Below are 23,443 nucleotides of genomic sequence, written 5' to 3' on the forward strand. Positions count from 1 at the left end.
CATGTGTCCTAACTGGGAATTGAACTGGTGACCCTTCAGTTTGCAGGCTGGCACTCAATCCACTGAGCCACACCAGCTAGAGTGTATTTTTAAAATTTTAATTATACTTTATAAAATAACATTTAACTGAACAAAATAATCATTGTGCTTGTAGCAAAAGTTCTTACAGAGCTAACAAAATTCCACTTGTCCCCTTTCCCCCAGTGATGTCTCCCATCCCTGTGGGGGCAAGCATTTGGGTTTGGTGATCTGGGCTGTGATTAATGTCTGTTTGTTCTGTGATCTGTCTGACCCGCCCTGATCTATCCTCTCTCTCATTGGGGTTGCCAGCCCTATGCTTGTGATTCTCTCACAGGATGAGGATGATGGTTGTCGGTCTTAGAACTGTCTTTCTGCCTCCAAGTGTTGGTCCTCCTGTCCGTGATGATGAACCACTAGTCCCTGAAGCAGTGCTGCCCTATGCTTGAGGTTTTAAGTGATTGCCACTAGAGGGCTCCCTCGTGCCACTTAACGGATGCTGGTTGCCCATTAACATTCCTTTAGTTCCTGAGCAGTTTTCTACAGTTTAGTTTAGAAAAGGCACCTTCAGCTTTGGAGAGGCCAGGACAGTACGGAAAAAGTGGCCAAAGCCTCTAGAGATGCTGCTTTGTCCACCTTTGAGCCACAGTGGTGATACCACAGCATCTGCCTCTTAACCCACCTCAAAATCAATCTGTTTCAAAATGTGGTTTGGAAAGTTTTAAGTAATCTAGAGTCCACTCCCTGCCAATCAGATTTTAATCTAAGAGAATTCTGGAGCTGCCGCTTCGCAGGAGAATCTCTGGCCTAGGCCCAAATGAGGTTTCTGGGCTCCCGTCCAGGGAAGGGGTGGTGCCAGAGCTGATATACAGTCCCCAGCCCCTATAAAAGACCATAACTTTTCCACGTGGTATTAAGAGTTTTGGGCTTGGTGATCTGGGCTGTGATTAAGGGCTTGGTGATCTGGGCTGTGAGGGGGAGCACCCCTCACCCAAGGTGAGGGGTGCTCCCCCATCTCTGGAGGTTGGAAAAGGAGATGGTTCAAGGCCGGGTTGCGTCCAGGCCCAGGGGAGACGCTCAGCTGACTGGGAGTGTAAGAGATGGGCTGCAGTAAGGGCTAGCTGAGCCTGGAAACTCCAAATCTAGACCTAAAAATTCAGCTGGAGGTGGGACATATTCAACTGGTCCCTTGAAAGCAGAACATGTGACAAGGACTTGGGGGAAGATAGTTCATGTCTAAGACAATCTATTCACTTCCTAGGGTTGCAATAAAAAGTGCCACAAGCTTGGTGGCTTAAAGCAACAGAAATTTACTCTCTCACAGTTCCGAAGACTAGAAGTCTGAAATCAAGGTGGTTCTAAGGACTGGGGACCCGGCACCGTATTATCAGCGGATAGTGGAATGCACACATTACGTCCTGGGGGACAGTGACCCGGTCCACAGAGTTTCATCTGAAAGCTGGCTCCTTGGCTGTGCCTTTAATAGACCACTCTCACTTTCTCCCCTTTGTTTGTAGGTAATGAAGTGTATGATAGGACCCCCTGTTTTACAAAACCATTGTCGCACATCCACACCTCCTTCACCACACAATAGACCCTTCAGCTGAAACCTCCCTGGAATCCCAGGTTGATGATTAGACATCTCTAACCCATTGGAAAAGTGTCACAGGCAGAGAAGATAAATTCAAATTCAGAAAAAGGACTGGTTCCAATAAGCACACACTGCTGCCCTGTCCGGGGTGGGAGGAGTCCGGCATAATCCAGGTACCACCAAGTCCTGGGGCATTCTCGAGAAGTGACACAAATGACACCACAGGAGGATCCAGCTTCTGCAGCCACGGGGGAGCAGATTCTGAGGCAACCACTCGTGCCCACGTGGTTTATTAAGGGAGTGCCTCAGCAGTGTGATCGTAGGTAACAACTAGCTCTCTGGAAAGAAAGCAAAGCCTTGATTCATAGCATTTGCCAATTTCCATGCATGCTCCATGGTGAATGCCCCCACCATGGCCAGTTTAAAACTACCAACACGGCATTTCTGATTACAGAGTGGGAAAGAGTTGCTAACAACAGCTCGTGGCACTGGTCTGCTCTAGGGCACCACTGACATGCAGGAGACAGGGAAAGGAATGGGCGCAGGGGCCCAGACACGGGAGGAAAGGAAACAAGGATGTGGTTCGAGTCCCACCGAAGCTGCATGCAGCCTACAGGGACACTGGGGAGTGCGAGTCCCACCCCAGTGTTAGACGAGGGCCATCTGGGGTGAAAGTTCCTGGGTGCCTACTGTTCCATGTGTGGGTGAGCAAAGTGGCTCCAGTGAAGGGAAGGCAGTCCTCAGAAGAAGAGGTGCAGGGGGTGGGTTTTAGAAGCAGACGTTCATCAAAGCTGTGGGTGAACATGGAAGGTGGGCAGGACACACAAGATCGGTAACAAGAGATCCAGGAGAATCTGAAGGAAGCGGCAATGTTGTCTACTGCGCCATCTCTCCACAGGCCACACCACGTCCAGGCTTCAGGGGGTGACCACAGCCAGTGTATTAGACCAGCCCCTGGTGCCCTTTCCAGGACATTCCATGTTAGGTCACAGGAGAGTGCTTCCAGGTCAATGAGATCTCCTCTGTCTGACCTGGTGTCACACTCCCCAGCCCCACTCCCCGCCAAACATCTTCTAGATCAGCTCCTGTACTTGTCCTCCATGTTCCAGCCACTGCACTTTATCAGACAAGTTCAAGTGGAAAAGCAGAACCCTCTCTCCGAAAGGGGACAGAGGCCTGTGTCTGTCTTTGGGCGATGTGCACTTCCCTTTTAGTTGAGTCACACTCCTCTTTTAATGCCACACAGCTTAAGTAGTGAGACAAAAGTTAATTACTATTTACACATCTTGCATTAGATGGTATGGGAATGGGAGAGGAGAAAGGAAAATATTGCTTAATACACACACAAACATATCCGGGGAGAAGCACCCTTCCCATGGAGCGGGGTGATGCTGCAGGAGTGGGGCCTGTCTTCTGAGTCCCTTCTTAGGTCTTAGTTGCCTTCCATTAGTCCTTCAGAGAATGGACATCCTTGGAGGCTCAGGAGCAGTGGCTTCTAATTCTGCAGTGTCTGTGGGAGGGGCAACAAACCCATTCTCCAGACAGGGAGGTTCCCCCCCTCACCCCTACCTAAACAGTGAAGTAAGACTCCGCACTCGCAATGCGGTGTTTCTGGAGTTCCAATGCAGCACTCCTGAGGTCATGGCCAGACCAAGAGCCTCACCATCAAGATGTGCTTCAGGAGCAACAGTTCACACATGTCAGTCTGCAAACCCCTCGCTGTACACAGCAGTTTGCTGAGGACCTGCCTGTGGTAAATACTGGCTAATGCTGCATTTGCAGTAGTTAAGGGCAGCTCTGAGGGCCATAGAAAACGAGTGATTGCAGGGATGACTGTGTTCTGCATGGTGGCAAACTCCACAGCTAATGAGACCAGCAAGTTACATAAGTGAGAGGAGCTGGGAGGCTGGGGCCTGAGGCTGCAGGAGAAGATGTGCTCTCTGTGAGGATGGTGGCTGCTTCTCTGCCCTGTGCCTGCCTGCCGTGCTGGAGGCAGGCCCAAGGGTGCCAGCTTTTCTTAGTTTTCCAGAGAAGACAAAATGCTGGATGTATTAAATCTCCCAATTTTTAAATGTTGTCAACCTAGTCAATGAAAAGAACACCAAACCGCTACTGGACACACAGAAACACACCTGTGGGCTGGATGCAACAAGTGCACTGGCTGCCAGTTGCAAGTCCTGTGACTAAGGGTTAACAGGCAAGTCTACAGTTTCTCTGAAGCTGTCCCCCATCCCGGGATTAGTGTAGCTCAACCCCTACCGCCCTGCACTCCACCTCCAGGGACTTAGGTGTCTCTGCCCACCCCAGGTCCCAGACTGTTAGCACTGCCGCTCCGCAGCTGCACTGAAAGGTCCTTCCTAGGCTTCTACGACCTTGCAAGGAGATTATACCTGTAAATCCCTGCAGGCAGGCCGGGGAGGGGCAGGAGGGGAGCAGGCTGGAAGGCACCGGCCAGCTCTCCCTCCCCACCCCACCCCACACTCGGACCCAGTTCTCCTTTCCTTGGGCCAACCTCAGCCACCAGGTATAGACAAAGAAAACGCTCGCCCGCTCAGTTGAGCCAACACAGCTGGATTTAATGAATGGAAAGCACAAAGGAAAATAAACAAATGATGGCCTAGAAATGGGAATGTTTACAGACCCTGGTCCTCGGAACCCAAGGGGGCCACAGTATGCTGAAGAGCGGGGCCAAGGGAATCTAGTAGTGGAGGAGGAAGGGAGAAGTGGGTTTCCATTCGGGGAATGAAGGTGCTGAGTCTCGACAGCTTTAGGAGAAGTGGGATCCCGGAGGTCAAAGAACTTCCGAGCTTGGGGGAAAGGGGCGAGGAGAGGCAGGGAAATCTCCGAAATTCCGGGGATAGGTGTTCCCACTCCTGAGAAAGGGATCAATTGGTGGAAGTTTGGAGGGAGTGGATGGATAGAGACTACCCCTGCCCCCGCCAGAAAGGAGGGCCGTCTCTGCAGAGGGGCCGGGAGCGTATCCCAAACCACCAGAGCAAGGACAGCCTCTTAGTCTCTGTCCCGGGAAGGTTTGAAAGAGCGGCGCCTTAGTAACGCCGGAGAAGATGGAGTGGTTGCCATGGCGACGTGGAGCACACATCAGAAATAAATAAATAAGCAGTAGAGGCTGCAGGAGCCGCGCCCCCGCGGGACTCCGCGCGGGGGAGGGAACCCCTCGGGCCCGGGTCCCCGCAGCCTGTGCGTCCGCGCCATTGGCAGAGCCGGAGGGGGTTCCCCCCGGGGGGAATGGTACAGTCCTCCACCCGCGCCCGGCCGGCAGCGAGCGAGCTTCCAGCCCCGCGCAGCCTCAGCCGCCACCCGCTGAGCCCGGAGGCGGCGATGGAGGGAGTCAGCAGCCATCGGACCCTGTCCTACAGCCGCTGGAGCTACGACAGGTAGGGCGCGCGCCTGGACGATGGGCTCCACGGAGCCCCTGGGGTGGCCCCGCGCGGGCGCCCGTCGGCGCTCACCTCCAGCGGGAGAAGCCGGCGCTCCGCAGGGGGTGAGGACCGGCGAGAGCGGCCAGACCCCCAGGGTGGATTCGGACCCTCGAGCCTCTGAGACGCCGGTACCGATAGCCTCGGTGATCCGAGACCCCCGAGTTCACACCTGCGGGGCAGGGCGGTCGGAGTGGGGCACCCGGGCACAGGGACCGGCGAGCTGTCACCCCCCGCCCTCCCACTCCGCGGCGCCGGTGGGCTCTGGAACCGCGTAGAAGAGCGCCGAGAGGCTGCGGGCTGCCCGGCCGGTGGGGCGTCGGCTCCTTGCCGCCTCCCGGGTCTGCGCCCCGGGGGACCCCGTCGGCGGGGAGGGGGCTGGCCCCGGGTGGAGTGCGCCCCGCCCGCCCCGCGGGAACTGAGCGTCGTTGCCCGCGTGGGCGGGTTGGAGCCGCGCTGCCCACGCACTGGTCTCGAAGGAAGGAATCATCATCCTTCCTGGTGAAATGGGAAAAATAAGGACATTGGAGTGAGTTAGTCATAGAGAGGAGTACTTATGCTGAGATTTTGTCCTTTCTGCGCCCTTTTGGTGTGTTAAATTCTCCCTCTTTAAAAAATGAAACCATAATGATAGTAGATAGATTTTTATTGCTTTTATTTAGTTATTTTTTAAAGTTGGCAATCAATCTCCAGAATTCTGGAGTTAAATTTTTTAATCCATGGCCCTAAATGATGAGAACTGGAAAAGAAACTTCATCAGCGCGGCTGCTGTCACCTCCCTTCTGAAGCTCTGCTTCGCGCCCCCCTCTCCTTCACTCTGTTACAAACCTTCTTGCGCCCCTGGCGGGGTTGATCAGTTGGTCAGAGCCTCCTCCGCACGGGCTACCGAGGTTTTGGGTTCCACCTCAGGTCAGGGCACAGACAAGAAGCAACCAATGAATGGATCAGTAAGTACAACAGCAAAAAGCTGTTTCTCTTCTCTCTCCCCAACCACTCTCTAAAATCAATTAAAAATAAAGTTAAAAACCTTGTTGCATCTCTGACAGCTCTTGTTTTCCTGGATTCAGAGGAACAGGTGTTTATCCTGCCCCAGGCCAATTCCCCTTGGGCCCCTCCTTTCTCTCCCCTTGATCCCATCCGTGTCTCTCTTCTCCATCCTCAGCTCCCTGTCTTTACTGGAGCTCTTTGCTCAGCCCGCAAACCTGTGCAAGTATGTCCGGCCTCCCTCCTCAAGATGGGTGCCACTGGGCCACCTCTCTCTTTGCTTCCATTGTCTTCTTTGAGGAAACACATCTATTGGATTGTCTGCTCATCAACCTTTCATTGCACAATCCTATCAATCTGCTTGCTGTCACCTCACAGTCCCAGTGACCTTGCCCTTTGGAAAATCTGTGCTCCCTGTGGAGAGGAACTTTAAAATGATTGAAATAGTAAACTTAACAAAACCTTCAAGCTTGTGATTTGATCCCAAATCACATACATGCACTTATTCAGCAATGTATTCAGGGCAAACTCTGTGCTAGAGTTAAGGAGATAAAGACATAAACCCTCCCCTCCCCCTCATAAGCTCACAGTCTAGATTCTGATAGAAATAAGTGGTAGCACACGCCAAAGCACTAATGCACATCTAGGAGGAAAATTTTACATCGAGATAATTTTATATTGTGACTAAACTTTACTGAACAATTGAACAATAACAGTTTTAAAAATATTATTTACAATTTTATTGAAAAATATGCAATTCTTGGTGTTTTGTCCTGCAAACACAAATAAAAACAGCTGTTAATCATGAACCCAACTTCCCAACCCTGTTCTCTGGCTTCTGCTCCCATATCTTTGAACCTGGGAAACCTCTCACCTTCGGGTCCCCATTGAAGTTGACCTGTGTGCCAGTTCTCAGGGACCCACTGGCCAAAGCTGTTTGCATTTCCTAGAATTTTATATAAATGGAATCATTCAGTATGTGCTATTTTTCAGTTCAGTTTTTCATGCCACAGAGTTATTTTGATTTTCTTTCCTGTTGTGGCATGAATTGCTTGTTCTTTTCTTTTTATTGCTGAGTAATGTTCCATTATATGGAGGTGCCATTGTTTGTTTATACAGTCACCTGTTGCTAGACACTCGGATGGTTTCCACTTTTTGGCTATTACAAATGAAGCTTTGTGACTTTATGCGTAAGTCTTTGCATGGACATATGTTTTTATTTTTCTTGGGAGTGGACTGGCTGGATCCTATGGTAGGTGTACATTTAAGTTTTTAAGAAACAGGATAACTTTTCCAAAGTGGTCATACCATTTTACCTTCCACAGAGCAATGTAGGAGAATTCCAGTTCCTCTGTGTCCTTGAGACAAATTGGTGTAGTTAGATTTTTAAATTTCAGCCCTTCTAATAGGCATGTAATGGAATATCATTGTGACTTTAATTTGCCTTTCCCTAATGACTAATGATATTGAACATGTCCATGTGCCTATTTGCCATCCATCTCTCTTCTTTCAGGAAGTGTGTGTTAAAAACCTTTTTCCTATTTCTTAATTGGGTTGTTTGTCTCCTTATTCTTTAAAAAAAAGATTTTATTTATTTATTTTTAGAGAGGAGAAGGGAGGGAGAAAGAGAGAGAGAGAAACATCAACGTGTGGTTGCCTCTCATGTGGCCCCCACTGGGGACGTGGCCTGCAACCCAGGCATGTGCCCTGACTGGGAATTGAACTTGCGATGCTTTCGTCTCCTTATTCTTGAGTTTTGAGAGTTCTTTGTATATTCTGGATACATGACCTTTGCCAGATATATGACTTGCAAATATTTTCTCCACATCTGTGCCTTTCTGTTCATTCTCTTATGTGTTCTGAACAGCAGAAGCTTTTACTAGGACGCAGTCCAGTTTATCAGTTTGTTCTTTCATGGATTGTGCTTCTGGTGTCACGTCTAAGAAATCATTGCCTAACTCACAGTGACAGAGGTCTCTCCTAGGAATTTTCTAATTTTAGATTTACTATTTTAGGTCTGTGCTCTATTTTGAATGAACTGTTGTATATGTATGAGGTTCATTTAAAAAAAGAGAAGATATCCAGTTGTGCCGGCACCATTTATTGAGAGGACTTTTCCTTTTTCTTTCACCTCTGTTGAAAATCAGTTGACCTTATATGCAATTTATTTCTATACTGTGCATTCTGCCTCATTGATCTATTTATCTTTCTTATGTCTTGATTACTACAGCTTTATAATAAGTATTGAAATCAGGTTGTTCAGGACTTCCAACTTTTGTTTTTTTCAAACCAGAATACCTATTTATTACTCCACAGTTGTGAAGATCCCTGGGCAGTTATCACAGAGGCCCTGCCCAGGGCCCATCCTCAACCCAGAATCAAGCGACTTGACAAGTCAAGTCGAAGGTCGCTTGGTGAGTGTGGAGTCCCAATGAGGGAAGAGGAATGATTGGGAGAGGCTCTCTCACCTAAGCCCAGGAGAAGCCAGGATTTTCCTCTTTCTCAAAGTTGTTGTGGCTATTCTAGGTCCTTTGCAGTTTCACATTAACTTTAAATGAGGCTTTCAAGTTCTACACCAAAAAAGAAAAGAAGAAAGAAAGGAAAAGCCTGCTGGGATTTTGATTAGGATTGTGTTCACGCTGTAGAGTGATTTTGGGAGAGTTGACTCTCCCCAAAGAATGCTGGGCCTTTCAGCCTCTGAACATGGTGAATCTCTGTTTTCTTATATCACCTTCGGTTTCTCTCAAGCATATTTGGTAGTCTTCAGTGCTTAAGTTTTTTACCTCTTTTGTAAGATTTATCCTTAAGAAATATGTATTTTTCAATAATATTGTAAATAATATTTTTAAATGTTACTGTTCAATTGCTCTTTGCTAGTGTAGAATACAGTTGGGGTTTTGTGGTAAAATGTGTATAACCAAATGAGCCATGTCAATGATTTCTAAGCATACAACTCTGCAGCAGCAATTCCCTGCACTGTGTGATGTCACCATCACCGCCATCCACTTCCAAACCCCTTACAGCTCCCCAAACAAGAACTCCGTCCTCATTGGGAAGTAACTCCCTATTCACCCTTCTCCCCATCGGCTTGTGCTTTCTGTCTCTGTGACTTGCCTATTCTGGATACTGCATATCCGTGGAATCATACAACCTTTTCTCTTTTGTGTCTGGCTTATTTCACTCAGCATAACGTTTCCAAGGCTCATCCACGTTGTAGCATGTGTGAGAACTTTGTTTCTTTTCCAACTGAGTAACATTTCACTGTGTGCATGGACCACATTTTGTTTATCCACCAGTCAGTCGATGGGCGCTTGGGTTGTGTCTTAATATCTGTTGCATTATAATGCTAAGAATACTTATAATACTAAGAAAATGCTGCAGTAAACATCAATGTGGAAATGCCTGTGTGGGCCCCGGTTCTCAGGTTTTGTTGGTACACGCCGAGGGGCGGAGTTGCTAGGTCCTATGGTGACTGTCCGTCAGCTTTCTGAGGAGCCCCCCAAGTGTTTCCCGCACTGTCAGACTGCACTGTCTGACATTCCCACCAGCGAGTGTTCTCATTTCTCCACGTCCTCGCCAACACCTGCTATTTTTTGTTTCTACAGTTATTATTATTATTATTATTCTATCCAGCCTTGGGCATATGGAATGGGTTTTCATTGTGGTTCTGGTTTGCATTTCCCTAATGACTAGTGGTTTGAGCATCTTTTGATGGGCTGATTGGCCATTCATATCTCTGCCCTGGAGACATGTCTATTCAAGTCAAGTCCTCCGCCTGTCTTTTTTGTTTGTTTGTGTTTTCTAAAAACCTTCTGGTGGATGCATAACCTGCACAGGGGAACATGCACAAGCCATAGATGAAGAGCTTAAGGAGTTTCCACAAAGGGGATGCACTGCTGTAATCGCTGCCCCTGCCCCCGCAGCTTCCCTCAGACTGACTTCTGACAGCAGAGATTCGTTTTGCCAATTTTTACTTAATTTCTGAGCACCAGGTGCACTCTTTTGTGTCTTCCTTTTTAAGCTCAATAGGAGGTGCACTCGGGGTTGGGCGTGCAGTGTGCGGGTTGTTTGTGTCCACGGCTGCGCGGTGTTCTGCTGTGTGAAGTGACCACCACCATCTCTTCCGCTGCGATGGGCCATAGGCATGACCACCCAAGGTTCTGGCTGTTATTAATAGTGGACAATTTAATGCCTGTGTTTTCATTGATATCATTATTGTTGTTGCTTTCATATTTTTCTAGCTTTATTGAGGTCTAACTGACATATGGGAATTATATATAAAGTGTATAATGATATTTCCCTACACATGTGTGTGTTATGTGCTGTTGAGTTGGCTCCTTATATCAATACTTTATTGCTGCAGTTTTGTATTAAGTTTCTTTAAAGACTTTATTTATTCATTTATTTTTAGAGAGAAGAAGGGGGAAGAAAGAGAGGGAGAGAAACATCAATGTGTGGTTGCCTCTTGCTTGCCCCCCACTGGGGGCCAGGCCTGCAACCCAGGCATGTGCCCTATTGGGATTCGAACCAGCAACTCTTGGGTTCTCAGGTCAGCACTCAACCCACTGAGCCACACCAGCTGGGGCTGTGTTAAGTTTTGAACAGGAGAGAAAGGCAAGGAAGCAAGACATGACCTTACTTAACATGTCCAGGGAGGGCTGGGACTCCCAAGGTTGCTGAGATGGCCAAAAGGGGGCAGTAGAAAGAGCTTGAGCTCAGGTATCACACAGACTTGTTTGAATACCAGCGCCACCTCTTACGAGCTGTCGAGGTGGAGCACAGGAAGGGAAAGCCCTTATCGTTTTGGGTGATTATAAAAATCATATCTGCCACTTGTAAAAGTAAAAGAAACAAAGGCCTAACAGTTTAGAATTGTATCAAGTAAATCGTTATTTAATATTCTTCAGTCTCAGTTTCCCCATCTGTAAAACGATGGTGCTGTTTTTCTTACAGTGAAGGAGATCATGTTTGTGTACAGTGTTAGGTGGGCTGTGAATTAGCAGAAACAGACCAGACACCTATGGGCCATAGGATTAGGTAAAGTGAAGTTCCTAATGTAATTGACCCGGAGCTTATCGGAGACAAGGGGACCACAGTGGCTGGGAGTTTCTACAACACGCCCCGGTATAACTTCCTTCCGTACTCTCCCCACGGCCAGGTTTCTGTCAAGTTGAGAAGCAGCTACAGTTTTATTGTGAAGGTGGCCCTTTTGCATGAAGGCTCACTTTGCCATTCTGAGAGACTTCGACACTAACAGAATATGTTGCTTCTGTTTTCAAAAGTTAGGCTCTCCTGGTTCTGAGCCTACCTTGGTGCCAGCAAAGCCACATCCTTTTGGCTGGGGTGCGGCTGGGCAGGGAGGGGACACCAGACTCAGTGTCTGGGTGCTGCTGAGCTGCGGCTCTGGCTTCTGCTTTGTAATGTTCCCGAAAGTTGTCCCTTGTTCCTTTGGAGTTGTTTTCCGCTCACCTGCACAGTACGTGTGTGTGACCTTAGGAAAGCTACTGAATAGCTGTGAGCTATTCATCTTTAAGTTGGATGTAATATCAGGGCCCATCCCATAGGGTGGTTGTGAGGATTAAATGTGCTAATACACATAAGGCTTAATAAGTGTAGGGTGCTTGGGACAGCATTTGCCATGTAGTAAGTGCTATTTCATTGTTAGCTGTTGCTATTATTTTCACCTGGCCCATAGCAGGGCTACTGCACTGACAGAGGACTTCTCCGTCGGTTGGGCTCTGAGGGTTAGGCCACTCCTAGGCACAGAGACAGGCGTGGTGACTGAGGCAGGCCCTGCCCCAGTGTAGCCAGGAGCGCTGCGAGGAGAGCGGGTAGGGAGGCGGGGAGGCTGAGACGGGTTAAGACCGTATCTGGGGAGGCAGTCCAGGGACTGAAGAGGCATAGCTAACAATTGGGACCACTCATGTGACAGGGACACAGTTACAGAACCTCCAGGCCAGGGATGAGGAGCAGGGTCAGATGAGGACTCCAGGGCGGGGGACTTTAGCCAGTGCCTGAGGCATGGGTGACAAGACTGAGCGTCTCCAACAGGGACTGGGCCTTTAGTCCCAGGGGAGAAGTCACAGGAAGATCTGGAGCTGAAACAGAGTCCTCTCTGAGCACTTGGGCCCGTGTCACAGCTGTAGAGAGACAACCCCAGAGGGACCCGTGGGGGCGAGCCGGCTAACTCCGGCCCTGACTGTGGGGGTCAGAATCAGCAGCGGAGCTGGCAGGGCCGGGCAGCAGCAGGGCAGGCCAGGCCTGGGGGTGGCTGCGTCTGAAATAAGGTGGTAATGCTTTCACTCTCTGTGCACCGGGTTTTCTGAAGCAGGTCAATGGGTTGGCAAGAGCACTATGAAGAGGGTCAGGAGTCCAGGGTTTGATTCTACCTGCCCTACTCACTCCCATTCTGGATCTGAGCAGGACCTGTTTCCCCTGAGGTTGAAGGGCGGGCTGGTTGACTAATCGAGCTTGCAGTCCTGGGGAGCTATAAGCCATGACCGATGGCCCCAGTGTGTGTTCTGCAATCGGGAGGGCCAGGCTGGAGGGATGAGAACAGGGCAGGCCAGGGTTGGATGCCCCGGCCATGGCAGTGCCAACGTAGGGGTTGTTGGCAGGGGTAGCCACCAGAGGCTGGTGATGGGAGGCCCTGCTTTGTTCCGGGGCTTTTAGCAACTTTTGGTGCATTTCTGGCCATTCAGACCGAGGTGACTGACTGGGTGGGGCAAATGGGAAGGGTTGGCACCAAGCTCTCTGAAGGGATAGCTCTGGAGGAGGCAGGAGGTTGGGGCTCAGGATGATAAGGGGCGGGGAGAGACGTCAGCCATGGAGGTGAGGCAAGGACTTCCCGAGACCTTTGGGACTGGCCCACACAGAGGTTTGAAGTCTTCAGGCACCTTTGTTTCCCATGTGTGGGGTGCGTGCAAGTGGAAAGACCCTGGGGCAGAGACAACGTATCTGTGACGGAAGGTAAACGGAAGGGCCAGCTATGCCCACAGCCTGGAGAAGAGCTGACAAGCAGGGGCTCACGGGCATCTACCTACATCAAACTCCCTCACTCTGGAAAACCCTGTGCCTTCGTGGTAGATACATGCCAGCTGACCCCAAGTCCCGTCTGGGAGATGCTGCCCAGTGCATGTCTGGGAGAGATGCGCTCCTTTTCTGTCTGTCCTGAGCAGCGTGGGCTCTACTGCCATTGGAGCAGTTAGGTCTGGGTCAGGCCTGTGCTCCCAGTCGGCCGCCTCTGAGGCCTTGGGCAGATGCTCTGGTCTTGTTTCTTTTAAACAAAGGAAGCCCTAATGTGTATGTATGGGAGGGGGAGAGGAGAGGGGTCCTGTCAGTGAGTGCCAGGCCAGGTTGTGGGGAATTCAGCAGGCCTTAGGGAACTGCGGGCCCATGCTATTGCCAGGGGAGACAGCTTTCCACAGGTGAACTAGAGAACCATGCCAGCCAACTGGAACCTAGTGTGAGAATGAGGGGCACAGAGTTCAAGTCAGGGGGACAGAGTCCCAGCGTCCAGAAACCTTTGGAGCCAGGGAGAAGCTGCACCAGGGTAACTGGGAGCCAGGATTATCTTCTTGCAAGGTCGCATTTGTCAGCAAAGACATAATCCCAACCTGGCTGTGCCTCCAGGCGCTCTTGGGCACTGCAGACCAACTAAACACCACACAAGGAATGCCACAGGGCACCAGGAGGGCACTTTCCTTGCACTGACCCTCCGCCCACTGTCTGGTCTGCCCTGGGTGGGACATTCTGGGCGGTGTTTCCTCTCCATCACCAAGGGTTAGAGACCAGACACAGTGATGGGTCAGACTCCTCTGGGAGGTTTCCATTAGTGTGTTTCCCCGTGTGTGCAAGTGGATGTGTACACCAGTGAGAGTATATCTGGGGCATGTGTGTTATGCCAGGGCGTGTGTGCACAGTTGAATGTATGTTGATGAGTTGGGGCGCCTTTGCTGGGAGGGGCGTGTGCGCCACCCAGTGGCTATGTGGATGTGTGCGAGTGGTGCATATTCGAGTAGAGACGGATCTGCAGAAGGGAACTGACTGTGTGGGGGCTGGGGAGGAGACTGGCCTGCTCCCTCTCTCTCTTCCTCCCTCTATTGCCCCTTCGCCAGGTGGTGTGTGTGTGTGTGGGGGGGGGGATGGGGGGCGGAGGTTGGGTTAGGATTGGGAACTGGGGTGGGGGGGCACAGTGTCCCTTCCCCTGGCCCAGGATTTGGCAAACTCCCTCCCGTCCCCTTCGCCCTCCCTCCCCACGCTAGAGTCCTTAGATCCAGGAACTGAAAAGTACCTGTGTGACGCTGGTGGTGAGTTTCGGTGTGCGTCCTTCCTGCCCTCGGGCCCTTCCCAAAGAATTTGGGAGCCAGGACCCTGTCCCCCATGAGGGGCTCTGGGGCAGTCCGGGGCCCCATCAATGTTGGATGAGCACGCGCGCTGCCTCTGCGAGGCCTCGATACCATCTTCCCCTGTCTCACTTTTAGTGTAACTGGAGAAGCCAGGGACCGCCTGAGCTTAGGACTCTCGATCTTCTCGCCACGGAGCCACCTACGGGGCCCCGGAGCCCGGGTGGGGAGGCTGGCGCAGGCTCCAGTGGTGCGTTCCAGGACGGGGTGGGGGCCGGCCGGGCTCAGCCTGGCGGGGCAGTGGTCGGTCCCATCCTGGCCTCTCCTGGTCCCCTGGGTCCCGGTGCTGAGTTACACCTCCTCCCCCCTCCGGCCACCTCGTCCTCCTCGGGGTGTCATCTGTCCCGTGGCCTGTCCTTGGGGCAGTTCAGTCCCATCCCCCCACCTGCCTTTGGGGGTTTCCTGTTTGGGAAGGGGCTGGAGGGACCTCAGCTGGACTGTGAGCGGCCCCTGCGGGGAAGAAAGGGGAGTAGCTGAGGCTGCTCAGAGCCTCCCACTGCAGGTGAGTGCCTGGGGAAGTGGAGACAGGGTAAGCCTGGGATCTGGGGACCCCCGCCAAGCTTCTCACTACCCTGATCGGCTTTACTCCAGCCTCCTGGGACACCACCTCCAACCTTGCTCTGGGAGGGGAGGCAGCGGTGAAGTCCGCTGGCAGTCCCTTTAAGAGCCAGGTACTTTTGGTTGTTTCTTGGGCTGAAGGTATTACTTGGCCTCGGTGGTGGGGCATGGACAGCCACTGTGGGGAGCAGTGAGCTTGGGTTAAATAGGCCAACTGTGGCCAGGTGAGCTGGCAGCGTGTTTTTGTAAACAGTTAAATGGAACACACGTACGCCTGTTTGTTTACATGTGGTCTGTGGCTGCTTTCACACTTGTCTCAGTTGAGCACAGCCTGCAAGCCTCAAACATTTACTGTCTGGCCCTTTAAGAAAATGTTTGCCCACCCCCCTCAGATATTCCCCAGTGCAGGTTCCCCTTTACACTACACTTGCCTGTCTCCTTCCTCTCCCCCACACCTGGGCACATTTCCTCTTCCCTTCCTCTGCATCCCTCACCCCCCTAGATTCCCCCAGGCTGAGGGCTTTCCAGCCTGGGCACTTTGCTTTGGGAACCACTCACCTCACCTCGCCTCACTACTCCTTTGCTTGGCAAGGAAGGAAAATGCATGGGGGCCACAAGCGCTGTAGAATCCAATGGGGTGCCTGAGAGCTGAGGGCTGAGCCCCTGCAGCACCCCTGCCTGACCCCAAGAAGAACGTGAGGCCCTTCCTAAGCCACAAGAGCAGGATGAGTTAGAGAAGCAGTGAGCGCAGCTTCTCTGGAACCCCCAAATCTGTCACAGCACCTGAGAGGCTGAGCAGACCAGTTCTGGGTATGGGCTTCCTGTTACCTCTCCCTGTGACTGGGGCCACGCCAAGACTGGGTGATAGAGCCCAGGTGCTCTTGGAGCGGTGAGGAGACATTGCTGAGGGACCAGAAAATTCTAAGGCACAGCCCCTCCCCTGCCTGCTGCCCAACAACTTCCAGATCCTGGGGTATACTGTGCCCCTTTCTTCCAAGTCCCGAGCCTTTGTGAACAAAGCTGGACCCCTTTCCCATTTCCCTTTGCACAGCTGAGTTCAGGGGGTTCTGTTTCAGGGGAAGTACAGGAGCAGAGGGACATCTCAGGGCCCAAAAACAGAACTGCATTCCTGCTGTGCCGTCACTAGGTGGCACCCTCGAGGTGTCGGTTCGTGCTCAGCGAGGGCACTGAGTGTTCTGACACTTGCCTGTGGTTCACGAGTCTAATTCCAGCCTGTCACAAAGGCAGTGGTCACATGCACTCTGGATCTCACCTGGCCTGACCAACTCTGCTTGCGGAGGCTGCTCATCAATGTCTCCAGACTCTGTAGTTCAGGGCATTTTTACTCAGGACTACCTGCAGTTGTAGTGATCAGTTCCTACCTGCCTATTTGTCCTCTTCTACAGGGCTCCTTGAGGGCAGGGACTGTCTTGTTCCCCTCTGGGCCGCAGCGCCTGGCACAGCAGAGAGGGTAGAGGGTGTTTGGTGGTGAATGATATGCTGCCACTGTTAACCACCAAAGTGTGTGTGGTGAATGCCTCTTAGCATTCAGCTACCCTGCTGGGAAGCCAGGGGGAAGGGCCCAGGCAGAAGTGTACACTGGGAGGGGGCTGGGCAGAGGCAGGAGCAGCGTTTCCCCCTCAGGGCTGGTTCTGGGCGGTGCCAGCATCCTACCTCTAGGTAGGATGAGAGGCACCGAGGAGACACAGGCTGTGGTGGGAGAATGCTGCCTGTTTACAGGGAGAGTTTCCAGACATCCCTGCTCTCGTCCAGCACAGGGAGCAAGCACACACAGTTCATTGAGGGGAGACAGAGGCTTCGGTGAGCTCCACACCTATGGTGGCCCTGTCCCCCTCACCTGGCCACAGCTCAGGCCATTCCAGGGGCCTCCCCATTTAACAGGGAACAACTGTGTGGCTGTGGCTGTCCAAGGGGTCTGGAGAGAGGCTTAGAGGGCTGCATCTGTACTGGGAGTATAGCCACGCCCCCTCCATGACCCCAGAAACTGCTTTTGACAGCTAGGGACAACGTCCACAAAGGGCCTCCACCCAGCCCAAGGTGGGGCTGCCACTGGGAGTGAGGTCTGAGGTCTGGATTCTGCTTAGCGGCCGTGGCTGATGGATGGGCGCCCCTCCCCACTGCAGTTCCTAGGAAGAAAGGTGGGTATTTCTGTTGACTGTGTCCCTTTGAGTAAGCAGAGGCCAGGCCAGCTTGTGCCCTTGGGAGGAGGCCCCTTGAAGAAGCAATCCTTTCCCTGATGGGTTGACACCTACATGCAGGTGCCATTTCTCTGCCTAGAACAGGCTCCAGAGTAAGACTGGCATCACTCACTGGGGTAATTACTGGTTTGGGTTCGATTTCCATTCAAAACAGTAATCCCAGCCTGAGCTGGGTGTCAGATCTGAAGCTTGATTATTAGTAACACTTATCAACAGCCTCTCAGCTTCAGGCAATTAATCTGCCATTCCTGCTCCCAGTCGTGCAAAACTGCCGCCACCTCCGTTCCTCCCCTTCTTCTCCCCTTCTTCTCTCCTCCTTCTCCCCTTCCCTTCCCTCCACAGCCACCTGAGGGAGGGCAGGGGATGGGAGCCCCCCTCTGAGTCACTGTCACCCCCGCAGGTAGGGGGCCATGTGCCTGCTAGGCACCTGTCCTCCCCATCAACAATCTTCAAGTTGCAAAGTCTTGTAAAATTTGAATCTGATTCTGTCAGGACTGAGAGGCAGGAGCTCACGTCTCCTGGCTCCTTGTCCTATAATTTGCTTTCAGCTGCATCAGGCTACCCCTGCCCCCAACTCGGTCTGTCTTCCCCTCCAGGCCTGAGACTAGGGTGAGGTAAGTGAGGCATTTACTGTGGTACAGAATCTAAGGGAGCACCAAAAAGCTCGGTAATCCACATAAATAATACATGAATACAATAATTTTTAAAAAGCAAAGTGAATGTAAAAACATCCGCAGTAAACAAAATAAAAAATATAGTGAAGACAGGGTCCAGCCTGGCTTGCAGGACTCCGCCGTGTCACTTGCCACACCCTAATTCCAGCCCTCCAGGACCCTGTCTTTGTTTTAAAAAATGGTATTTTGTTGAGTATATATTTACATTCATTTTGATTTAAATATCATTTATTTTGATCACTGAGCATTTTGTCACTTTCTTAAAATTTGCACCCCAGGAGAATGCCTCATTCAGCTCACCCCAGTCCTGGCCCTACTCCCCCACTTCCTGCTGGGCCCTGTAGCCCTGTCCCTTCAATTCTCCCTCCACTGCCTCAGACTGGGGCTCAGCTTTCGCCTGGGCTGGGGCCCCATCGTGGGCTATCCTCTTTGCATGTCCATGCCTGCTCTCCAGTCTGTCCCTCTAGACCTGCTTCAGCCTCAGACACCTCCAGTGGCGGGGGGGGGGGGCGGGGGCTGCAGGTTGCCATGGTAACTGCTCTGGTCCCTTTGGAGGGACGAATTGGAGGACCGAGCAGCTGGGCTTGCTCCACTCCTCTAATCATGTCCAGCCAGGGAGGGATAAGTACAGGCATGCCTGAGAGTTGCTGATGCACAAATCTCAGAGGAATCTAAGACATTGCTGGACATGTGTGGAGATGGAGAAAATTGTATTTACCTGAATCCCTCCCAGGGAGAGGACAGCGTGTGGCTAATGGAAGACTGTCATGATCTGTTTGTGACAGGGAGGCGAAACACTGAAGTAGACATGGATGCTGGCTAACCAGCCTTCTGCAGAGGGTAGGTCTGATTCACCGAAGGGCTTGGCTTTGCCGTGCAGGATCTGTAAGCTGAGGCATACCTGTCTCCAGAGAATGCACCCCCCACCCCTACTGTACTCTGTGTCCCTTCCCCCTGTGCCCCGCCCCCAGCTATGCTCAGCTGGTCCAAGGGTTAACTGTTTCAGAAAGATCCACATGGAAGGGGTGCCCAGGACACCAAATCGTATCTGGGACTTGAGGCATTGCCATGTCAAGGTCCAGGCCTAGGTCCAAGGTCACCAGGCTACTCTGTGTCCCGCTCTGCCGTGCCATTCTCCACAGTCTCCCTTCTGAGGCCTCCACAGCACCTCAGAGCTGGCACACTCCAGGCCACCAGCCTGGTGAGTAGGTCACCCAGCGCCTGCTCTGCCACTGATGAGGCAGGTCACTTCCCCCAAGCCTTAGTTTCCTCCTCTAAGAAATATCAATAGTAGTGTCCGCCTTCAAAGGCTGTGCTCACTCACCATTAAATCTGCTGACTTGCAAAAGTGCCGTAACCCTGCAAAGTGCTGTGACAGCCGGAAGAGCCATGTTCTGTAGGGCTCTGGAGGACAGAACCAGAGCCCAAGGGAAGTGTGTTTGGGCTTGATCTGAAGGGAAGAAATTGCCAGCCGCAGAGGCGGAGGGACGGCTCTGGAAAGAGTAAGCAAGCACTCCGACGCTGGAAGTGTGCAGCAGAGGTTTCAGAATCACCTGTCCATCAGCTTCGCTTCAAAGGGCTTCCTGCCTGGGAGGTGTGACCCCGGAGGGATGCCCTTAACTCAGAGCTGAAGTTCCCTCATTCTTTTTGTCCACCCTCTCCCAGAGCTCCCCCAGGGCGTCGTGTCGCTGAGCCCGCCTTGGAGGAAGCTGGCTTCCCTTGCAGTAGACACAACTTTTTCCTGGTTCACATTCCCTGGGTTAAGGTCTGGCCCAGTGCATAAACCTGAGGTCTTGGGTAGGAAGGGGACCAGGGAGGACACTGTACTTAAGAAAGTGGGGGCCTGAGTATCAGCTTTGAGATGCCCTTTGGCTCTGACTGGGAAGTCCTTTCTGCCTGCAGCAGGACAGAGGCATCTGAGAGCCTGTGAGAGACAGAGAGATGAGGTCTCTAGTCCCCGGTGGTCTTGCGCATGCACTTCTCCTCTTGGAGCTGCCGTGTGCAGTGTGCAGTGCGGCTGCTCAGGATCCCTCCGCGCTGCCTTCTCCGTGCTGGCTTCGAAGCTTTGAGACTTGTATCAAAGTGCGAGAACGGCAGACTGAGAGTTGGGAAGCCTGGCTCTGACCCTTCCTCCCTCTGGTTTTTCCATCTGAGACCTGGAGGGTAGGGGGTCAGATGCCCTTCTCAGCTGACAGTCTGTGGTTCTTCTGTTTTCTGGAGGCCATGAGCATTAACAGCATGGGCTCACCTGTTCGCCCTCCTTGCCAGCCCCTTACAACCTCCCCCAAGTCCTTCTCTGTCTGTTTGGCAGACCAGGGGCCGAGGCCTCCAAGGTCTAGTCAGGGTGGGGTCAGCAATGTCTGGTTTTGCATCTAGGTGTATTTTCCCCTCAGAAATCTGAAAATGAATCCCCAAGATTCCGGATGATTGTTCTAGGCACTCACTGAAGAGTGTGGCCCAGGGCGGGCAAGAAGGGAGGCAGAGTGAGCTCCTGGTGGAAGACAAGGCTGGGGGCAGGCAGGACTCCGCTGCAGCTTAGACGCTGCCTGAAGCAGTGGGGAGCTTCTGGAGGGTGTAGGCAGGGTCAGGGGTCAGGGGACAGGGTCAGGTTTGCACATAGCCTGTAGCTCACTCTGGTGCCACTGGAGGATGGATTGGAGGGGCCCACACTGGACGCAGCCACCATCCTGATGCCAAGGTCTGGGCAACAGACAGGGTGGCCCTCCCACGGCGGGGAGGGGGCTAGGGAAGGAGTGGCTGCAGGCGAGATGTGCTGGGTAGGTGACTTCAGAAAGCTTTGATGGTTGTCCAGGCTGGCAGGGGAGTGGGAACAGGGAAGGCAGGAAGCTATGGTGATGCCTGCCTGCGGGCTGGGGATGTCACTCACAGAGACAATACATAAGATGAAGGCTCAGACTCCCAGGAAGTCCCACACTGCATCCTCAGTGTGCCGGGCTGTGGGACAACCAGGGGGATGTGTCCAGAGAGCAGGAAGATGGTTTAGATTTTAGGAGAGGGACGGGCCCGCGATGCAGGCATGGGCATTCTTGATATAAGGGTAGTAGGAGTTGACGCCCTGTGAGGGACAATATCACCTAGGTACATTTGCAAGTGGAGAGAGGACAAGAAGCTGTGGACACAGACAAGGAAATCCTAGATCCCCATTGTCCCTCAGAGGGACAGTGTGTGCCTCCCCCACAGCAGAGCCTGCTGCTGAGCCCTGCGTAGCACAGGGCTGGCCACAGAGAGTGTCTGTGAATGTGGTCCTCCACATGGGGCCTTTGTCCTCAGTGCACCTGGCTCTGCCTGAGTTGCTATAGTAACCCCAGATGCAGGGATCGCCCTCTCTGTGCTGCTGTGGAAATTAGTAATTGGGTGTCCCTGAATGGCATGGCTGTTAGGCCTTGGGGACTCAGTCTGGTCCTGAAGGGCTTATCAGGGAGACTGTGAGCATCAGAGAGGGTTCCCACATCCTAATGAATCAGTGATGGCTGTTAGTCTAACTGTTGCCTCAGTGTTGGGGGAAGACACCCTGTGGCTCATGGCAGCTTCAGGACAGAGCCGAGGGAGACAAGGAATTGCACCAGGCCTGGGTGGTTGTGTGCAGCCCAGACAGGACAGCCCCCAAACTCTACCCATGCTTTGGCTGTCATAGGGCCCAGGATCCCTTTGCTTTCTTTGTGGGTTTGCACCCTTTTGCCAAGACAGGGATTTCATTACCAGGAGGCACCCCCCGGCCCATGGGATCTCAGCATTCAAAGCAACAGAGGACACTGGGGCCCCTGAAACGGGGCCATCGAAGAGATCGGTAAGCACTCAACACCCCTACTGTTAGCCCATGGGCCCCACTCCACATCCACTCCACCCCCTCAATAACCTCACCCCTTTGTAGTTCGAAGGTCTCCCCTCCCCCATCACTACATGGGGTCCCACCTTGCATCCCTTCCAAAGCATCAGCTCTACATAGGTGAACAAGGAGGCTTCACTTCTCCTGTCCAGGCTCTCAGGGGGCTCCTCCACAGCAAGTGAGGCCTCTGCCCTGGGCAGCACCTCGCTCCTGCCCTCTGCCTCTACTGGTGGGCTGCTCCTTCCAGCCTCCACCCTGCCCCATGCTTCGTTCCCACAGCTCTGGTCATGACCTCACTCATTCTGGGCTGCCTGCCTGCTGTCCTGGGCCCCACAGAGTGAGCACCCGACGGAACACCCTCCACCCTGATCCCACTTAACTCCCACCTGAAGCGGCTGAGACCGAGGCCCTGAAGGAGGCCTTGAATGACCACGGTCTGGCCAGGCAAGGGGCAGGAATGACGAGGTGAGGCAACGAGGTCGTGGAGTCACCCCTGCTTTTCCTCCTCAGGAGAACAACCAGGAGGAAGTACTGGAAGGAAGGAAGGGAGATCGCTCGGTGAGCTGGCTGGGGTGGTGGGAGCACTGGCTGGGAAAGGGCCATCTACAGGACACTGTGCAGGGAGGTGGCGGGTGGGACATGGGCAGATTGGTGGCTGTGGATCCCGTATATGCTGGGGTGTGTGTGTATGTGAAATGGGGCCCAGAGAAGCATGAGGTCCCCCCAAGTGAAATCTGCACTCATGGGGGCTGTTGTGGCCTCATTTGTTCCTCCTGGGTCCTCCTGTGGTCCTTTTGCCCTGACTCCAACCAGGTGGTACTCATGAGAAGGCCCAGAGTCCTGGGCTCTGCTTCCCAGCCTGTCCTGGGGCTCCGAGCCAGGCCTTGCCTGGACCACTGAGGAAATTCCTTCCCACCGTCTGCAAACGCAGGCCTGCATACCAATTGTTCCGCTGGCAACCCCTGGCCTCAGTTCTGCAGTCAGGAGGTGGGTCTGCTCCCACACTCCTGACCAGGGCTTTGTTTGCTGTCTACTGATGGCACGGTCTGGAGGATGTATTTTTGGCCCAAAGGATGGGCAAAAAACAGCTGCCCTGTGAAGGAGGGGGCTCAGCCCTGTGTACAAATGAGACAAGATGATAGGGTCCCCTTCTCAGCTGTGGTGGGGGTGCTGAGTGTTCTCAGCAACTGAGGAGCCTGCCTGCCCTTCCAGGGACCAGGCCAGAGAAACAGAGGGGCCCCTGGGGCTCTGGTCCACCCCCTCTTGGCTGTTGGCCTGGGTCTGTGATGAGGGTGTCCTGAAGGGGAAGCTCTGTGGAGACCCATGGGTCTGAGGTATGGCCCCATGGCCAGGGCATCCTGTGTTTTGCTTTTCTACACACCTCCTCAAACCAGGGTACTGTTTAGACTAAAGAAAATCTCATGGGGAGAAAGGTGGGAGGAGTGATATATCGCTTGAGCCAACTTCAGGGACTCTTGGGAAAGAGGAAGAGGAGTGTACAAGTAGTGAACCCCAGGGGGATGACTGCTGCATGACTCTTATGAGGCTGGAAGACTTCAACTCCCGCAGGTGCATTCTGAGTGATGTGAGCTGATGAGCCTTCTTCCTGAACCCACCGCCCATACACTGTCAAGGTTGCAAGAGTCTTTGAGATCCAACACCCAACCCCTTGTCTAACAGGAAAAACCGAGGCCTCAGGGCAGGGTCACA

General features: G+C 52.7%; 1 protein-coding gene and 1 long non-coding RNA gene across 4 annotated transcripts in view; both read left to right on the top strand.

Moving 5' to 3' along the window:
• The first annotated feature begins 4,804 nt into the window (after positions 1 to 4,804).
• Positions 4,805 to 23,443, top strand: part of TUB (TUB bipartite transcription factor) — an 81,595-nt gene continuing 62,956 nt past the window's right edge. Inside the window, exon 1 of one of the 2 annotated variants that reach the window (XM_045825182.1) lies at positions 4,805 to 5,004. In XM_045825182.1, coding sequence (XP_045681138.1) covers positions 4,856 to 5,004 — 149 coding nt within the window. In that variant the 5' untranslated portion in view covers positions 4,805 to 4,855. The remainder of the gene's footprint in view (positions 5,005 to 23,443) is intronic. The other variant, XM_045825184.1, reaches the window with a different exon arrangement.
• Positions 18,667 to 22,292, top strand: LOC123809953. 2 transcript variants are annotated; one of them, XR_006784162.1, is made up of 3 exons: positions 18,667 to 18,726; positions 21,610 to 21,694; positions 22,244 to 22,292. It is a non-coding gene; the product is annotated as an uncharacterized LOC123809953 (long non-coding RNA). The 2 variants fall into 2 exon arrangements; XR_006784161.1 differs by lacking the exon at positions 22,244 to 22,292 and adding an exon at positions 22,013 to 22,179.

Source organism: Phyllostomus hastatus, unplaced genomic scaffold (genome assembly GCF_019186645.2).
Source record: "Phyllostomus hastatus isolate PE091 unplaced genomic scaffold, TTU_PhHast_1.1 phas_scaffold_585, whole genome shotgun sequence".
NCBI lineage: Eukaryota > Metazoa > Chordata > Mammalia > Chiroptera > Phyllostomidae > Phyllostomus > Phyllostomus hastatus.